The sequence below is a fragment of the Rhyacophila brunnea genome, unplaced genomic scaffold (genome assembly GCF_057557595.1).
Source record: "Rhyacophila brunnea isolate RB1 unplaced genomic scaffold, BYU_Rbru_1.0 scaffold_4, whole genome shotgun sequence".
NCBI lineage: Eukaryota > Metazoa > Arthropoda > Insecta > Trichoptera > Rhyacophilidae > Rhyacophila > Rhyacophila brunnea.
Window position 1 is genome coordinate 44505453 of NW_028233068.1, and position 20448 is coordinate 44525900.

Below are 20448 nucleotides of genomic sequence, written 5' to 3' on the forward strand. Positions count from 1 at the left end.
ACAATAACACCCTTTTATACTACTAATATATGTGTTGATGGATATCAAACGCCGTAAAGTCCACATATTGAAAAAAATTACTTTTGATATACGTTTAATAGAGTATACAAATCTGCACATTATGGTATACTGTAAACCTCCAAAAGTCCACTGTTTACGTATGAAATCACGTTTCGAAAGATCAATATTTTTTCAAACCACCTTAAGTCCACAAGCTTAAGGTGAACGATGGCACCTATCATTTTCCTTAATTTCTAAACAATTATAACATAAAATGGATGTAGAAGTGGATTTTGTGGATCCAGACAAAGCCAGAAAGAGGTCGAGCACCGAAGCTAAGAAGAAAAATCCTTGTAGCCATCGTGGGTATTAGATTCAATTATCTTACAATATCTCACATGTTACAACCATTTGTATTACAAGATATGATAAAACTGCATTTTTCTCAGTTTGACATTCAGTGGACTGTACGTCGTTTGATATGTGTCAACACATATTTTAAATGGCCATGAAATATTGGCATCTAGTTTCTACGATAAAAAAAATATACATCAAAATAAAGACATGTAAATGTTTCCTACTACAGATTGTTCAGAACTAGCTTCCATAGATTCCCCAGATTCTTAATTTTCGACATATACACCACACATCTTGTGATTACAAAACATAGGTCAACAAATGTAACAAAAAAAAATATCAAACCTTGCCAGTGATATGGACACCAGTAGATGTTTGCAATGTGGTTATGACCTTCAGTCCAGTTGAGAATGCATCAGCATCCACGGATAGGGTCCCCACTATCTCAACACTCGCACTGTCAAATGAATAAAAAATAATTAACTTGGTACAAGTGGACACTAATTCAACAGAGGCTTAGAATACTTGGAGATAGATGGTTATGAAATACTATCTCTAATAAAAAAATGTAAATTCCTATCTATAGGACCAAATGCAGAGATGTCATTGTTAAGGCTAACTAAGATATTCTCATTATATAATAAATTATACATGTCACCTTGATACCAGATGAAAGTCTCCCACAGGAGACTACCTCAAAGGGCGGACCGAACCATCATATTTCCCAAAATACCACAGCCTACGTCCACTCTTCGCGGTGATCGCAACCCTCGGCCGAGCGGAACCCGTCTCCTTGAAATTCAAATTCGTCAGAATCCCGCCAAAACAGACGCGGCCTACCGATAGCGCCGCCACCGGTCAATTTGTCGGTAAAACAGGGAGGTTCGCGACCGAGAGCGGGATGACGCCGAATCTGACGGTTGAACACCATTTGAACACGCGCGAAAAGCTCCTTCTTCGATTGGCCGCCGGACAGCGAGCATCATCTCTGCTCGCCTCGGACGCGAAGCCAAGATACATATCCCGCCAAAAGGACCGCGTCGGCAGACTTCTTAAGCATCTCCAGGAAATAAAGGACCACATCGGCAGCACGCCAAGCCGCAAGCCCCGATCCTATCTCCCATCGGACAGCGAGCATCGCCTCGGATGCCAAGCATCAGCAGCTAGGACGCAAAGAAGCCACGTTTGCAGCCCGCCAATTACCGACCGACCGCCATGACAATAACATGTAACGACTTACAATAAACCAGCCTTGACCAAATACCCCGTGCGTTTCTGTCCTCCACCCCCGCTTTGACCTTGACGTTATCACGGCCTGCCATCTCCGCTTCAGAGCGCGCAGAAGGCCGGTGATAAGTTGATCGCCGTCAACGTGGGGCTTGTGGGCAGGATTGTGTCCACCGGAGCCAGCATCGACCCTGAGATACGCCAGCAGAGTGAGTACAACTGTGAACTTCCTCAAGCAGTGACATTTGCGAGTACTCACTCTACCGGCGGAGAAACACACGGCCGGTATTTACAATGTCAAATTGACCTTGTTTCGCGCGTGCAATCGCAACATCGAGACACGCGGCGATACGTTCCTCGCAGCGGAAATGACACACTCCCGCAAGTTCATTCGATGTGGAAAGCATAGCCAGACACTGCTGGGGGGCCGCGCAAAAAACCGCGTGGTCCCGAAACCTGGAATTCAGCACACCAGTGGCGCCTGACAGAAGCAACAGCCTGGATAGCAAATCAGCATGGACATCGGCTCCATCGCAAGACGTGACAGCAGCATCGTTATGTTCCTCCGACCAGCGGTATCATCCGTCGACCCTGGCCCACGGAGGAATACGTAAGATGTCATGGCCAACGGCGTCGCGACGCTACACGGAGATGCCCCGGCTACCGACGCCGACGCTCTTCGTGACCGACGTCACCCAGCACAGCGAGGTGCCAGCCAACGGCGCTCGTACCTCAAACCCAGGCGAAACATCTGCCACCAGCGCGGATGTCTCGCCTAGCATAACCACTAGCCTTATCAAGCCTAGCGAGTCTTAACGCACTGGAAGACGACACTCCTCGCAAAGACCCAAGGTCAAGCTTCAGTACCAAACCCCATAACCATCCGCTTACCATTTGGCACCGGCGTTATCACGGAGTGCCCCGGCGCGACGCCCGGCACCTTCGTGATATACCTTACGGCAGACCGAGGTTGGTCGCCTGGTCTCTGGTTGCCCAACCGGCGGTGACCAGCAGATACATCAGACACCGCCTCAATCGCCGACGGCCCAAGGCTACATCGGATCTGCAACCTGAGGGACCAAGAAGACTGAAGCGGAAGCCAAGATTCCAGGGACACAGCAAGACCCCCAGCATTAAATCGACAAACATCCGACGCCAGCGAGGATGTCACGCCCGCCTTAAAACTACGACACCTATGGCCAAACCGCTTCGACGCCTTGGACGTGCGAGAAGACGACGCTCAAGAACTCAAGGTCCCACTTCCAACACCAGACCCCATCACCAGACGTCTATTCTTGGAACCGGCGCTGTCACGGAGTGTCCCTGACTGACATGTCTGACACCTCCGCGAAAACCTCACGAGGAAGCTGAGATTGGTGCCCTGGTCTCTAGTCACACAATGGCGGCGACTAGCAGGCGCAACAGGTCCCACCTCACTCTTCGACGGCCCAAGGATGCGATGAGCTGGTCGATTCGAGGGAACCACCATGTGGAAGTGGAAACCTCAGCAGTTTTGACACGAAAGAGCCTCAAGCACGCCAAGACCATCGGACGCGTCGAAGCCGCACAGAGGTGAACTGGCCCCCAAGGACAAGCGACGGTAGGCTGATGGAAAAGACGACGGTTCGGTCGTTTCCCGGAGAGGTCGTTTGATACCAGATGAAAGTCTCCCACAGGAGACTACCTCAAAGGGCGGACCGAACCATCATATTTCCCAAAATACCACAGCCTACGTCCACTCTTCGCGGTGATCGCAACCCTCGGCCGAGCGGAACCCGTCTCCTTGAAATTCAAATTCGTCAGAATCCCGCCAAAACAGACGCGGCCTACCGATAGCGCCGCCACCGGTCAATTTGTCGGTAAAACAGGGAGGTTCGCGACCGAGAGCGGGATGACGCCGAATCTGACGGTTGAACACCATTTGAACACGCGCGAAAAGCTCCTTCTTCGATTGGCCGCCGGACAGCGAGCATCATCTCTGCTCGCCTCGGACGCGAAGCCAAGATACATATCCCGCCAAAAGGACCGCGTCGGCAGACTTCTTAAGCATCTCCAGGAAATAAAGGACCACATCGGCAGCACGCCAAGCCGCAAGCCCCGATCCTATCTCCCATCGGACAGCGAGCATCGCCTCGGATGCCAAGCATCAGCAGCTAGGACGCAAAGAAGCCACGTTTGCAGCCCGCCAATTACCGACCGACCGCCATGACAATAACATGTAACGACTTACAATAAACCAGCCTTGACCAAATACCCCGTGCGTTTCTGTCCTCCACCCCCGCTTTGACCTTGACGTTATCACGGCCTGCCATCTCCGCTTCAGAGCGCGCAGAAGGCCGGTGATAACCTGTTTTAATAACTACAACTAAGTTGCCGATTTCGACGACATAAAGTTCTGAGTTGCTTAAGACCACTTAAACACCTAAATATAAACAACTACACATTTGGCCCTCACGTCTTCAGTAGATACCGACAACTACAATTTAAAGCACACGCCGCTATTAGTTCTCCAAACTGCCGCACCCCAAGTTATAGTTGTCGGTATCTAGTATTCAAATCTTCGGTAAAAATTAACAATGATTTTTAACTTTAATTTAGTAAAATCAACGATTTAATAAAATAAGTCTCATTTTATAATAAAATTTTACATAATATGGCCAAATACCGAAACTAAGACGTTATAATTAGAATAATAATAATAAACACTTAACATGTTTTTGTAATGTCCACAAAGTCACCGATATTAACGGCGTAATGCTAAAAGTTGCTAAAGGCAACTTAAGTATTACTATGCATTTGGCCAATAATTAAAACACTATTATAGCACTAAATAACAATTTTTAAATGATCTACATATATATGGCAGTTACTGAAAATCATCAACCTAAGAACATACATAATTTTGAATAACCCGAAGAGAGAAAGATATAAATATAAAGAAAAATATTTATGGGGATTGGGACTTAAACCCACCCCACATTGATCATAACGGTCGGTATGCTTTCACTAATCATCTCAAAAATTGTTAACTGTTGTATCTGAGATGTTATTTCAAATTCTGTGAGTATTGGCGACCATCATTTATTTAAAAGACTGAATCTGGGTGTTCAATAGGTATTAACTTTGATTCATAGATGTGGTCTGGATCTCTCAAAATTTTACTTTAAAACAGGTACCTACTAATACATTTTTAATTACTTAAATATTTTTTTATTCAATAAATAATTTACAAGATAAAAATGCAGTAGTCTTTATTGGAGATACACAATTACAATAATTAATAAATACACACAGATGTGATTTTATGTCCCATTCTGTGCAAACACTTACTTTCTGAGGTTATTTAAATTTATGTAAGATTGTGCCTGTTATTACTTAAATTTCTCCATTATGTATTAAATTTGAAACAAAAATTTTAGAAAGACTCACCTTGGCTGTAATTCAAAGTCAACCTTAGCATTAAAAATATCTCCAAACAACTGTCTGAAGTCAAAGTCTCCTCCAAAAGTGAGTTTACTGGAGGTGGCTCCTTCGGCATTGAGTTTCAGAGACATACCGGATGATGTAGGATATGCTAATTCCATATCCAAGAACAGGATATGGGAGCGGACTTCGTGCTAAAATAAATAAATGTTAAGTGATAAATTTCATCAGTCGAAAATTTTGATCTAACATTCATAATTTTTTTAATAATTTTAATATACTTACCGAGAATTTCTTGGCTGAATCGATTCCTCCTTCTATGTAATTGAATATTCTATCGATGATAGCTTCAACGGAGAAGTGCTGGTCGTCTCCGAGAGACAAGAAAATGGCTTCAGAACCAAAGAGTTTTACAAAGACGTCAAGATCGAAATTTCCTTTGTATTCACCAATGTCTGTTTTCAACTGTAACAATTATCTTTGTTTATTTTAATGAAGAATAATTTCTTATTTATATGAAAAAAATAGCGATGAAGTAAAAAAAAATGGACATCTATCCACCTTCTTCATTGGTTGTGTAACCAATCTGCTATTAAATTTAATATAAATGGGAATAGATACTGTTAACAGCACAATAATACATCACCGAGGCATGTGATGCAATGTTGTAGGTATTGTGTTTTGGAATTCATTTGACCAAAACATGCCGGTTTAATTTGTTTATTTGAAAATTCACATTCTTTTGTATCTGTAAACAGTGCTGAGAAAACTCCACTCTGTAGAAACCGATGAGGTTGGATTTTTTCGCTGTGCTCCTGGAGACGCTCTGATAAACGAAAATTGTACATTTCCCACCTTCTGTTTGGGCATACCTGCATCATTACAATATAAAATGTCATTGGCTGAAAACGACTCCATACTGATCAGTCGATACATCATTGACTGCATACCGCTTAATATCAATATGCTGACCAATGAATGACCCTGAATTCTTTACAAACTTTCAGAAATTGTGTATGCATCAAATCTATGTGAATTTAACTAAAAGCCTATCCTATATGGTAAATCAATGGCCCATATTATGCTGTGCTTTGGAGAAAGAAATATTTCATGCAAAAAAAAAGATAATGACGAACCTTCTTTCCCAAAGCTGCAATCTGTTCCTGTACATCTCTCTTTGCCTTTGATCCAGCTTTATTCAACCTTTTTTGTAGTTTTTCATAGACATTGTCTGTGGTTTCCTTCCAGCTATCATACATATGCTGTGGTGATCTGAAACTCCCCTTGGGTCCGAAATATTCCTCGAGCACGCGGTTTAAGTTGCCTTGGCGAGCACCAAACTTAAAATTTAACCAAATAAGTTACCCACAAATCATTGCTTTAAATTATTACATTTATATTTATGGTACGCCGAATGTGTGAAATTGCGTATTACATAAAATCCACAAAATGTTGCCTATTTCATAAAAAATGCAAGCCCGTTGCCTTATTCATGAATTAGGCAAAATATCTGCCGAGTGCTTGAATTCGGCAGTAATACTTCTGCCTAGTTCATGCATCGGGCAAATTAGATAGTTGGGCAGCGGGGGTGTTTTTTGCAACTAAACCAAATGTGTCAAATGCTCATGCATTGGTCAAAATAGATGCTCCGGTGGTGTTTTTTGCAACTAATCAAACTAACCAAATGTGTCAAATGTCATTGATTATATAAAAATATACCAATCAATAACTACAATGATGTTCATATCCATTTACTATGCCCAAAAAAAATCTAGAACTATAATATGTAACGGAAGAATTTTATTAAAAGGTATTCTCGCGATTTGATTCGTGCTTGAGTATCAGGCAATAGTCGATTGTTTGTTTGTGATTTGATAGTTTGTTGACAGATGTAAGCTAACCTCAAAATGGACATTCAGTTGAATTCAGAATTACAAAACCTAACCTAACCTAACCTAATAATACTATTATAATTATAAAAATATAAAAAAAATATTATGTCCAATTATAACTAATAAAACCATCCGTATTCAATTTACTTTTTCTAGTGTCTTGTTGACAGTTTAAAAATTCCATACCCTGGCAAATAAATTGCCTTATTCATGAACAATGTAAGCCCGTTGCCTTATTCATGAATTAGGCAAAATATTGACGATGTCAATATTGACAAAATATTGACGGTGTAACATTTATACCAAAATAAATAAATATATTAATTAGATTATAACTGTGTGGGTATTTATAATCTGACAATAAGTTCAAAAAATACGATACAACATCTAATACAGGTAGGTGCTTAAAAAACTAATTAGGTTATTATATTCACCTCAATTAAGTTGATATCCTTTCCAAAGACTTCTGCTGTAAGGTTTAGATTGACAGATCTGGGCACAAAAGAGTTTTGAGAGTAGATGATATTGGATTGGATCACAGGATGAATGTCACTACCCTGAATATCGTAAACAGCCCGGTATGCTTGAGAATACTTCCTATAATAAGAAATGAGATTAATCATTGATTGAGGTATTAACAATATAAATCCTGCTTCAGCCAAATAAAGATAATTCAGTCCAAGTCCCGTTAACATCTAAGGATAAAACTATAGTCTACTTTTTACTTAAAATGCTATTAGACCAAATTACCTGAGTGCATAGATGGTATAACCCCACTTGTCAATAAAATAATAAAGATATTTTTCAAAGTCTCCACGAATCTGAGTTATGTTTTTAGAGACATTTCATCGAATAAAAATTAATAGCATTGCAGGCGAAAATTGAAAACTGAGTTTCACAATAATAATAAATTATATATTATACCTTGCATCCATTGGGTATGGAGTTGTGAAGTTAAAGGATTTGAAGATCATGCGAGCCGCATGTGTCGTTTTGCCATGAGACGACTGGATGTTTATCAAGGAAGACGTGATGAATGAGGCAACTGAAAGTTAGAAATAAAATTAATACCTCAATACTTATACAACACTGGATTGATTGATAAAAACACCATGTTGGTTTGTCGTAACAACTTAGGTAGATATGCAGTAAGAACTTTTTGGATTTTTAGAATAGATTATTATTACACATGCCGACTCTACTGTCAATCAATATATTTATTATGAGTGGAGCAATTTAGTGTTTTATCTTTATAGCCAGAAAGAGTTGTCAACATAACCAACCGTTGAATTAAGAAAGATTTTTTTCTCCCTATTATTGCTACAAATATAGCTGTTCCATAAACAGAGAAAATTTAAATGCTATTGAAAATTTTAAATGTGAGATATACAGACAGCATTGGTATTCACAAAACACAATAATATGTAACTTAATACACAAAGTTGACTCAACATTATTGATTAGGAAAAAAGTCTTTTGCGCATTCAATTAAATTGGTTGCAATGTGGCCTGCTTGACCACCTTGGCCATTTCAGACCGTGTGTTAACATGATAATAGTGGACGTTTGTAATTACATCTTTTTTTATCCAAGATATTCAATTGATTGAAAAATATCCTTGCAACAATATATTGTGGCTCATTATTATATTACTGTATTATCTCTTATGCTGACTAATCTAATGAATGCACCCAATATTTTTGCTAACTTCTTATTTAGCCACTTTGAGTATTCAACAGTCAATTTTGAGGTTTTGTGTCTGACAGAAATCACATCCGTGTGACAGAGTTTAATAAAGAAATTTTGTTCAGTTTATTATAGTTCAGATTATGTTTAAACTGCATCAAATCTCTGAGTGCAGACTCTGTTACATAGTAGTAGAGCTAATTGGGCACCTACTATTCGTACCACAGAACAGATTAATAAATACAATTCAGATAGACTACCCAAATATACACACTACATTTTGAAGCAGGGTTTTGAATGTGTGAGTGTCCTACAAAAATGAAACACATTATAAACGTGCAATAGTGTGTGTTGCAACCTTCAAATAAACCAATATTGAATGAGAGTCAGTGCAGAAACCGAAAGCAGTTGTCAGAATGAAGGACAAGCTTAGAATGACGTATTCTTGACACGTGTTTAAGTTTATCCCATTTTCTTCCACACTCGAGATCAGTTGCCTGTTACTCCACACGCGTTAAGTATTTCAGTTCCCATTAATTATGTGTTCCCTGGGTCATACTAATTCGTAAAATTCTTTTCTTACCTTGATAAACTGTATCTGCATCGAGAAGTTTCTTAATACTCTCAGAGAGGTGTTTGGATGGGCATTCAATCAGCGCCAAGTACGCCTTGATTCTCGTCTCGGAATCTTCATCAATGTCTTCCAAGATTTTAAAAGCAACTGTTTGAAGCTGAAATAGAAAATTATAATAGAATCTTTAAGTTACAGATTTAGTCCTAGCACAGATACAACCACTTTTGGCTGATGGTCCACACCAATGGATATCACAACTTGCATGTACATATTTAGCCGAAGTGTTTGCCATTCTGCATCATTATTATAACTGACCAAATACGTTGCAGTGGCATATCGGTATGTATGCTCGCAGAGATCCATGGTCAAAAATAGTGACATAGGTGGCGTGGTTAGTGGTTGTATCTTCATTTTAATTAATTATAGATAAGAAATTGTATAGTAATTTTTCATACTTTTTCGATACATGGACCTGATGTGAAGGTTTCAAGTGCGGCAACTCGGACTCTCTGTTCCACACTCTTATCTGAAGCGCACTTCACCAATGTTTCAACAGCATTGTCTTCAATATTTCTGATATTCTTCAGGGCTTTCAAGACGATGATTATCTGGAATATTAAAATAAAAATATATCAACCATAATAATCATAGGTATTGTTGTAGTGGGTCCCAGAATGCTTGGTTTAGAATTAACCCATAAATAAAATATGCCAAAGCAGGTGGATAGATTCCAGGCGAGGATTTATGGGTACTCTGAGTGCTGCTGGCAGGAATAGGACCCTGCGCTAACAAGAAGCAATTAACAACTAATCAAAACTTCGCTAAATATATTGTCATTTATTTTCTTCAAATCATTTTTAAGTCCATAACTTCTTCTTGTTGTGTCATCCCCTAACGGAGGTCGGCCACCATCAAGGCGATCTTAGCTTTGTCGTCTGCTACCCGGAACAGTTCAGTGGAGCTGCACTCGTACCAAACACGTAGAATCTTAAGCCACGAAATGCGGCGCCGCAACAATCCACAACAAAGATAATATAATTCAATATAGCATGGATAAAGATGACACAATTTAGGTTGACCCATTATCACTTCAAAATCAAACCTGTTATAGATACCAAATACCTATTATAAGTTAGCGACGTAAATAATTTACAAATATTTTAAAAATTACAAAAAAATAATATTCTAACCTTATTTTCATCACTCTTTGTAGTAGCCTGACATGTTCCTAGCTTGGAGACCAGCTTAGCAGAGAGTGCGATGATGGCATCGCTTATATGATGGTCATCAGAACGAGCATGCTCTCGGTAGTGGGCTGCAGCCAACGCTCCCGCTCCAAGGTACACTTCATTTGGTAAATCGGGGAAGTCCAGCAGATCCTTTATTCAACAAAAAATATCCTGTTAATACATAGTGGCCAATAACCAGACTGACTTAAAACAATTGCTCTTCCCAGTTCTTAACCACCCATGGTGGTTTTCCACAAAGCTTTGCTAATTGGACATATTATACGACCCACACATATGTATGTGGCGTATCGCAAAATGCTACTAAGTCTCTTAAACCTTCAGTTAAGTTGCTTCAGTTCCACATCTCAATAAAAGGATTACCAATGGCTTGGTTATCAAACAGGGTTTCCATAAAGTATTGCAAAATACTCACATTATAAAGCCATCCCATGTCTCTTAATATGTTTTGTGAATGATACAATAATAATACATATATAATATAACTTTATTAATTTGTGATAGTATAATATAACTTTCGCCAGAGAAACAGGCAATTCTAATCAATCAATTACAATATGAGTAAACATTTGTTTATGATTATTTAATAATTAAAGGTCCTTACGGTAACAGCGTTGAGAGAGCCAACGGAGGCATAGCGCACGCTGGTCAAAGAAGCGAAAGCCAATCTCGTTTGCAACGGATTGAGATGCTTTTCCTTGACGAGCTTGATTGTGACTTCAATAGAATCTCCCGTTCCACATCGAAACAGAGCGTCTAGGTACACTTTTCTGCAAAAACATAAACATTTTAACTGTAAATAATAATTACTGATATATTATCTTCTCTCTTGTAATTGGGATTTGATAAATACTGGACAATTAATGCAGTCATACAATGGTACTCATGGTGTAGTAAACAGCCACAGGGTTACCGTATGATTTGCTAAATTGACAACCAAGTAAAGCTCGGAGGAAAGACGTGGGAACGAAAAACTGTGAACTGAAATTAGTGGAAGGCATCCATTCAGCAGTAGACCAACCCAGCTGTTTTCCATGATCTGTTATACTATCTGACAAAACCCACCTAACATAAATGTCATAGTTTCAAGATGTTTACAATCAAAGAGTTTGATAGATTTTTTTACTAGTGAAATTCTTGTGTTTCTCTTTCTAGAGTCGTTTGTTTTGTTTTTTCAAGATGGGGGGGACAAATTTCATTGTGATATTTATGAGAAGATCCTGTGAATATAATCTGTAAACACATTAGTGAAATAAATGGATGAAATTAATGATATTGAGAACAATCAGCCCAAGCAACAATCTTTACTTTTTGTGTTAGATTACTCCAAAGAAATTTGGTACACTAGGATGTAATCGCTAAAATAAACATGAGTGCAATATCTTATGGCATATTATTAAATGTTGTATAAAACCAAATATTTTAAAATTCTAATTATTCAATTCAAAACAATCCAAACAATTCTAATATTATAATAATCTTACAAAATAAATAAACCTTGTCTGTAGATAAGTTATTCCATTATATCTTTTGTAGCAGTGAAAGTAACATTTCATAGTATTAGATTTATTCATAACATCTATTTTAGCTTAGCCGATTGTCCTATGCACCCCACCCCCTTTTAATGATTCTAGATTTAATTATTATAAACTCACTGGGCCAATTCCTTGTTGGCGTAACTGGAATCGTTGATGATCTTGGTGAAAACTTTGTAAATGTCGTCAGTTTTGGAACCTCTCAGAACCTGCGAAAAATTTAAGGAACAAATTATTTTAAATATGTTTCGATATCAGTGGCAAATGTTTATCTTGATATATCGTAATTGTAATTAATGTCATAAATAATAAAAGTTCATTTATTTGTCTGTATTTAAATTAATAAAACTGCAAGCAGACAAGTGATGTGACAAGTGCAATGAGATTATTCGACTGTAATTTAAAATGCATGAAAAATACTGGCACGGTCTAGTGGTAAAATATAGAATTATCCTAAATTTACTTGCTCAAGTGCATGGCGATTAAAAAAAAAATACTACTTCATTTTAAGGTTGATAATATTATCATAAATAAGTCATAATTAGTAGGATATTTAGTCAGTCTTTGAATAGTAAAGGACACAGCTTGTAATCAGTATCAGAAAATTATCTTAAAATGTGTTACAGTAAAACCTCGTTAATACGAATTCCACAGGACCGATAATCGAAAAAAATTCGAATTACGAAATATGAAATGTATATGGGAAAAATACTTAATTTTGAAAAAAAAAAAAAAAATTTTCATTCATTTCGTTTACGATCATATAGATGTGCCTACGAAATTTTCGATTCCGTGTGTGTTAAATGGGTCATAAAATGTCAGGATTATTTATATTACCTTCTTAAAATAAGTAATTTATGATGTTTTATGAAAAATCTATCACAATTTTCAATGACTGGCTCATGAAATAGTGTACTTTATTACGATTTATTGAAAATTTTTGTATGCCAGGACTCTGAAATCATTTCGAATTAATTAATTAATTAAAGGCATGATTTTATATGAAAATAATGTTCAAGGGACTTGAAAATTTCGAATTACGGCGAATTTAGAATAAATTATCCGTGCTCTTATTAACGAGGTTTTACTGTAATCGTGCACATTTTCTCAATAAAAAGATGTCTAATTCTTGTGAGATCTGTGTCAGGTTTCGGTGCACAGAAATTACAAAAATAATTTTCTACCGTAATATTTTACTATAATATAATGTTAAACAACAATTTACTTATGTAATAGGTTTATGCGCGTGTTGGTAAAATAGAAAGTCTAAAAAGTGACAAAACTATCTTACATGGATGTACCGAAATATGACTTTATTCTAAACCTAAACCATTAGATCAAGAGGTTTAAAAGAATACTATTTAACGTAATAAAAATACTTGAGGTAGGTAGTCATCAAATGTTTAACATAAAGAAATAATTGGGATTCACATTAATTATATAAATAGATTTTCTACTTCGTTTAAGGAATGTCCAAGCTTAAACCCCGAAAAAACCATAAAATCTCTATTTTGACCTACACATGGACCCTTAAAACATAATTCAAGAAAAAATATAATTATATACTTAAAGGTATGCGTCATCATATTTATTTTTAATTACTTACAGAATGTGCTAGTAGGAAAGACAAACATTGATATTTTACTAAGTACCTACGTTAATAGTTGGAATTTATAGTTTTTATTTTGGCGGACCTCAAGCCACTAGATTTTATTTACTTTTTGACAAGTTGATTTTAGATTTATGCCATATAGGTATATTTAATTATTGATTATAACACAATATGTTTTCATATTATGGAGTGTATCCTTTTCAAACTTAATATAATTAAGTGTAGCCTAGTATTCAACAATTGAAATATTGTGTTATAATAGATTTTTGATTTGCCATTGCGTGTTCTTCCTCCTTCTTTCCTTGTCTTTTCGAGCTTGCAGTACGTACAAGAGATGAGATAATGAGGAGAAAAAACACACGGTGACAATCCAGAAATCTATTACAATAATAAACAACCGTGAAAGTCTCAAATATTATATAGCAATATTGTGATGTTTCACAAGTATAACTTTACTTTATGTTTTTATTACAAATCCTTCACCAATGTTAAGATTTATTATTGAACATTTTAGAAACAATTCAAAAAAGAATCAAACTTTTTTCATGAATAATGAATGGTTTCCTTACTCTAATAAGAGCGGTGAAGAATGAAGCTGATTTTGGCTGGACATGTCCATCCAAGTATTGGGTGGCCGTCTTCAAAGCATTTTGAATGTTCTCCAAGCTGTTTTCATTGTGCGATGTCTTCGAGATCTCAAACGTAATTGCCTTTGGCACAACACAATTGGCTGAAAGAAACAAGATTAAACTAATTAATAATAATTTATCTTATTTGAACGAAACACAACAGAAAATGCATCACAGAAGTATTAAAATTTAGCAATGGCGGTCAAAAGGACCGCTATCAAAACAAATGAGTAGGTACCTATCTATTTAATAAACAGATGAAGTGTCTGTTGATGACAGAAAAAAAATAGAATGTTAAACGCAAAATATATTCAGGTGCATGTCGCGTACTATCACGTGACGTCACAGTTAGCTGCCGCTACGGGATGAAAGGGTGTAATGTCATTTTTATTGGTGTTTAAAATGTTATCAGACTTATGCTTCCATCCCGTAGCACATTTTGAACCTTTAAATGAACATTGTCAGTTAGCAAAATCTGCCAAAATCACCAGAACAATAAGGTCACCTCACATTGTACTGCAATGCATCGACACCTACATGACTCAATGAAAGTTTTTTATCATTTTCTACATGCCTACAGATTTTCGAATCATGTCAAAATCATGTGTTTTTTTGTTTTTAGCGGTTGGCACTATGTATTTTCTATAAGAATGTTCTCTAATGTCTATGGTCTGCGGGTCTGGGGGCGTTCTGTTCGAAATATTATTGAATTGACAGAGACTCGTTACTAGGTTACTCCATCATTGAATTTACAGAGATCGTGTTCATTCAAAATATTCTGCAAAATAACGAAACCATAGACTAAATTTGTCGTCGTGACAGCGTGATAGTATGCAACATGCATCTCAATATAATCAAAACTTTAGTCTATTAAATATTATATTGATTGCCATTTTATTTCTGTACCTATTATCTATGCCAGTAATTGTCAACCTGGTTTGAAATTTGCATAAACTTTTTCGTAACATACTAAAAAAGAAGGGATGAAAATTGACGAATTGAGATATCGGTAATGAGCGTCGTCAACTACTGTTCGCTAACGTTACAGTTACAGCAAAGTCTTCATTTATATTCAAAATGTTGGATTTTTTTTTTTTAAATGTTTTTTTTTTGATTTTTTGAAAGGAAATTATCATTTTACTGACTGCCACCAGTGACGTTTAGTGCAGGTAAATAGATCATCATGAGGAATTTACGGAAGGAATATGAATAATACAACTTTTGACAATAGATTCCGCGTGTTGACAACATTAGATAACATTCTTTGAATATTTGAGGAAATGTATATTACAATTTTAATAAATCTGTTTGTATGTATTCATTACAAAAATAATAAAATTACATACAATTCAAGGTTACAGATAGTAAATAATAGCAATTTGATTCTGTTAATGAGCAGAACTGTGCTTATAGATTTCATGTCTCGTTTGTAATTTACCCCTCTGGATATTAATAATATTTATCATTCACTTAGGGGTTCCCTGAGTTTTTCCAAAATACCGTTCCGTCAATCAAAGAAGGTTAAAAACCACTGCAAAAGACGTTTAAAGTAATTGCAGATTGTCAGCGCCGTAGCCCAAAAAATTCTTCTTTCCACGAAACCTGACTTAAAAGTTGTATTACCTACTCTATATCACTGATGTATATATACATTGTATTACAACATAGAGAAAGCATATATTATACCAGTTAAAGTTCCTTCATTAGTTTCCTTGAGCTCCAGCCTTGAACCAGCAACAGCTTTGGCACCAGATTGTCCAATGGAGAAAGGTCTGTAGAAGTATTCCTCTTGGGCGATAGCCAACTGTACGATTCCAGAGATGAGCTGTGTTTCCGATTTCAAACTTCCCTTCATGATGTGGGCATTCTTGAACGTCTGAATGAATACAACAAATTAATTTAACAATATACATACATAATTTGAAAACACCTCAAAGAAATATATAACAAGGTACCAGAAAAAATCTTTTTGAAAAAAATACGACACCCAGTGGGACTCAAAATCCACTGGATTCTCGCGAATGTGCTATATCAACTAAGCCATATGCATCTTATCTAATTACGACGAAATAAACTAGTCGTTTTTTCATCAAGTGCTTCATAAATTGCATTAATTTTGTCAGCTTTTGTATTTGATATTGATACCAGATGGAAGTCTCCCACAGGAGACCACCTCAAAGGGCGGACAGAACCATCAACTTTCCCATTACACCACAGCCTACGTCCACTCTTCGCGGTTCTTGCAACCCTCGGCCGATTAGAGCCCGCCTCAAAAATCCGAAATTCGAATTCGTCTACGCTCCCGCCAAAACACAGACGCGGTCTACCAAAAACGGCCGCTCGAAACAGCGCCGTCGGTAAAACAGGGAGGTTCGCGACTGACACGAAAAACAGGACGCCGCGAATCTGTCAGTTGGATAGGCGCGAAAAGCTCTCTCTTACATCGGACCCCGAACAAGAAACATCTCCAGAATCTCCAGCCAAGCCGCAAGCCCTGACTCTCTGACCCCTGACGCCAAACAGCAAGCATCGCCTCGGACGCGGAGCAACAAGCATCTGCAGCCACAAAATCTCATGCTAACAGCCAGCGACACCGCGTCTGCAGCCCGCCAAACCGACATTACCATCGCCATGACCAACCCACCGCCAACGACTACCCTGCATAGCGATATAATAAACTGCCAGTAACAACCTCAACGTGCGTTTCTCTCAATTCCACCCCGCTTCTGGCCTGCTAGTGAAACGGCCTTCACCATTCTCCTCGACAGAGAAAAGCCGGTATCAATATCAATTCCTTGAATATTAATTTTTTTTTAATGTTATGTACTTTATTACTTAATTACCTACCTACTTAAATGAAATATGACCCAACTTTATGGTAGATAGGGACTATGAGCTTTTCTATATACGGGGATGCAGTCTGTCTGATATAATGTGATGATTTGTAAGTAAGAGGATGGGGGGGGGATTGTTGAAAATGTGATGTCACAAAACCAACAAAATATAAACAATTTATTTTTTAATGAAGGGGGGTTCAATTTTATGATGTAGAGGGGTTAAAGATTATTTGACAAAATATGAAAATTGGGGAAGGGGTGTCAAAAAAAACCTAAAATCGTTTGATTGATTAGAATTACTTACGGCATCACTACTGTAAAATTGGTAAAGGGCATCGTGGCCGGTCTGGCTGTGACCTTTGCATAAATTCAAATCCTTCTTCTTTTGAACCCTGTTTCCGGTGTTGGTGAATTTTGTTGGACAGACGCCGAAAATGTCCACCTGTCAAAAAAAATTACATTATGAATATGCAAAAATATCAATAGGTAGGTAACCACTATTTTTTAAGGAAAGTACTATTCTTGAAGAATGTCTACCGATTACCCTAGTGGATTTTTTATATAGGTATTTCAGTTTTAGTGATATAAAAAATAATAAATGACGAACATTACTTGTTTCACTTTAACCTTGTCACTGCCAGCCAATTTTTTACTAGGTGGACACTTGTAGGCCAGCTATTTTCGGAATAAAATAAATCCTTAAAAAATATGAAATAGGAACGGAATGATAAATATTTGTGAAAACTTACCAATACAACATGTTTATCGAGTTTATCGTGAATATTTTCACACTAAAATGATAAATATTGTTTAGAAAATATACACAGAATGTTTATTCAGAAGTTATGATGTTTACAAGAACCCGCGAGTTAATTCGTCCGTGGCACGGATCAGGTTATTAATGATGAATATGATATGGTGTCCACAGAATGGAGGTCATCGCAACTAGTTTTGCTCGACTCATGGGTTTCTTGTTCTGAATCAAACACATATTGAAAAAACAACATTTGAATTCACCTGTGGCGGACCAGAGACCCATGGCAACTACCACTATTTTACAGTAGGTTAAATAAAATGCATATTGATGAAGCAAAGTTCAAATGAGGTGTTATAAATTAAGAAGGCATGGAAGGAACTGGCTTCCCATCCGGAGGTTTTGGTTCAATTTCCGGTTAGGTCACCATATATTTATTTGATTTCGAAGTCTGGATGCTTATGTGATTGTTTCTGAACTAATACTATCAGAACTGTTTCACTACACTATCGTCATTGGACCTCATACCAGAAATTAACTATATAATATCAAGTTATGTGTGAAAACTGATTTGTATGAAAAGTCATAACCATCATAATATTCTTAACATTGTATTATATTCAATGAGCATATGGGAATATATAAAATGTTAATTATTATTTTTATACCTATATATCTAATTTCAATATTTTGGTCGGACCCAAACTCCTTCAAACCCTAAAAACACTACACATTAAGAAATAATGTCAATATTTTTTTTACCGGAATAATGTGCCATTGGCAAAGCTGGCCTACTTTACAGAACATTGAAAACAGTTATGTAGAATTTATAGCCACATATTCAACTTTGAAGTCAATTTACTTAACTTGGGTCATTTACACTTGGGTCCATTTAATCCTCAGTTCCACATGTTCCCTATAATGTTAAAAAATCTGGACCATCATATATCTTACTTCTGTCTTTTGCTGAGTGGCCGTTTGCAATAAAGAAAGTATTGCTCGCTTGACATTGAGAGACTTCTCAGAATCATTTTCTTCGGCACAAATACGAGGGCTGACAACGCCATCTTGCATCGTGAACTGAACTGGCTTGAGGAAATCTTCAGAGCCTGCATATTTCTGTAAAGAAAATTTAAATATGTATACATACACTATTGAAACATATTTGGTAGGTCATTATATTGTTGTGAATCTGTAAAGCATTTATTAATAATTGACAGTTAACTTGTCAAGCTGGTGTAAGATTACAATTTGCAGATGGTGCTGCTTAGTTTATAAAATTCAATTAAACCCTGCCTAAGCCGAACCATAATAGTTTAGGTATGTAATGGGCGATCCGACAAAATAGTGCACACTTTTTCAGTTATCCTTATTTGTTTTCGTTGAATTAATAATACATGTTACAGATGGCGTTGGGTAGTTTTTTATAATTCATTAAGCCCTGCCTAACCAAACCATAATCGATAAAAAATATTTTTTGAGAATTATCTACTATGGCTTGAATTAGGCAGGATTTAATTGACTGTCTACACATTGTACTCTTTGTTCAATGAAAACAAATACGTTTGACAGACAAAGTTTAATATGCACTATTTATGTCGGATCTTAACACACTACCTCCACCCTTTGCCCCTGCTATATTTAATAATAAGTATTTTACTACATAATAGAAAACCTTTTTTTGAGAATTCTACGATTCTACAAAAAATTATGAGTTGAAACACTAAAGATCCCTTTTACTCCCACGGGGCCGATATTTCGGCCCACCATACCTATGCAAAAACTCCATCTGGCCATCGGCCGAAAGTTTGGAACCAAATTTACGATTTATTCCAATTTTTTTCCCGTCATATTTCGTCTCGTGTAGACGAATCATTATATTCACTGTGTGTTGAGTGTGAGTAACATTTATTTTAGTGTCGGCTTTATTTATAATTATGTCACACCCTATTAACTCACAAGTCATAATTGCTCTGCTGTCGAACTTGAGACCAAAGAGGGTCATAAAAATAATAAAACATTATTTTTATGACACATTTTAAATTCTGATATTTCTTTTAGTTGTTTTATGATTCATATATCACATTACAAAATGAAGTTTGTAATTTTTGAACTAACAATGGATGCCACTGTACTTTTGGTAAGATGGTGAAAAAATACATGAATATAAATATTATTATAAATGATTTAGTGCTTTGAGACTTATTTTTTGAAATTACTTCATTCCATATCAGTTAGTCGTCAATACTGTATCGAATTCTCTTGCGATTTCGTGAATTGAATAATATTCTTGAATACCTTGGACACTATACGATTTTTTTTGATTACTTTATAAAAATTCTATTTCATAGATAAATAATAATTTGTTTATTTTTTTTCTGTTATTACATAAGGATAGATTATATTATAAAATTTGATAAATCAATTATAAATAAAAAAATGTTGTCACACTTGTTTTGTTGTTCAAACATAGTTTTATCCGTTCATTTCTAAATAAATATTGATACATTATTTTTTTCTTTTGTTTTATTGATGTAAACTATCAATATTATTACTTATTATTGCTTTATACACCATTGAGAACACACAAAAAATGTTTCAAATTTTTAAAACATGTGTAGAATTAGTTATTTAAAAAAAACTAAATCGACGATTTTTTGTCAAAAAACGCTTGGG

The 20448-nt window shown here is 36.6% G+C and overlaps 1 protein-coding gene across 2 annotated transcripts in view; it reads right to left on the minus strand.

The window, feature by feature from the left end:
• The window catches only part of LOC147067419 (apolipophorins-like), a 95219-nt gene that overhangs the window by 56306 nt on the left and 18465 nt on the right, over positions 1-20448 (minus strand). For both annotated transcript variants that reach the window (XM_085953943.1, XM_085953942.1), the window contains exons 4-18: positions 18727-18891; positions 17323-17460; positions 15868-16057; positions 14122-14282; positions 12061-12149; positions 11010-11175; positions 10349-10537; positions 9614-9766; positions 9168-9315; positions 7824-7944; positions 7334-7496; positions 6144-6347; positions 5293-5472; positions 5014-5201; positions 703-814 (exon numbers count right to left, since the gene is read on the minus strand). In XM_085953943.1, the coding sequence (XP_085810069.1) occupies positions 703-814; positions 5014-5201; positions 5293-5472; positions 6144-6347; positions 7334-7496; positions 7824-7944; positions 9168-9315; positions 9614-9766; positions 10349-10537; positions 11010-11175; positions 12061-12149; positions 14122-14282; positions 15868-16057; positions 17323-17460; positions 18727-18846 (2322 nt within the window). In that variant the 5' untranslated portion in view covers positions 18847-18891. The remainder of the gene's footprint in view (positions 1-702; positions 815-5013; positions 5202-5292; positions 5473-6143; positions 6348-7333; positions 7497-7823; positions 7945-9167; positions 9316-9613; positions 9767-10348; positions 10538-11009; positions 11176-12060; positions 12150-14121; positions 14283-15867; positions 16058-17322; positions 17461-18726; positions 18892-20448) is intronic.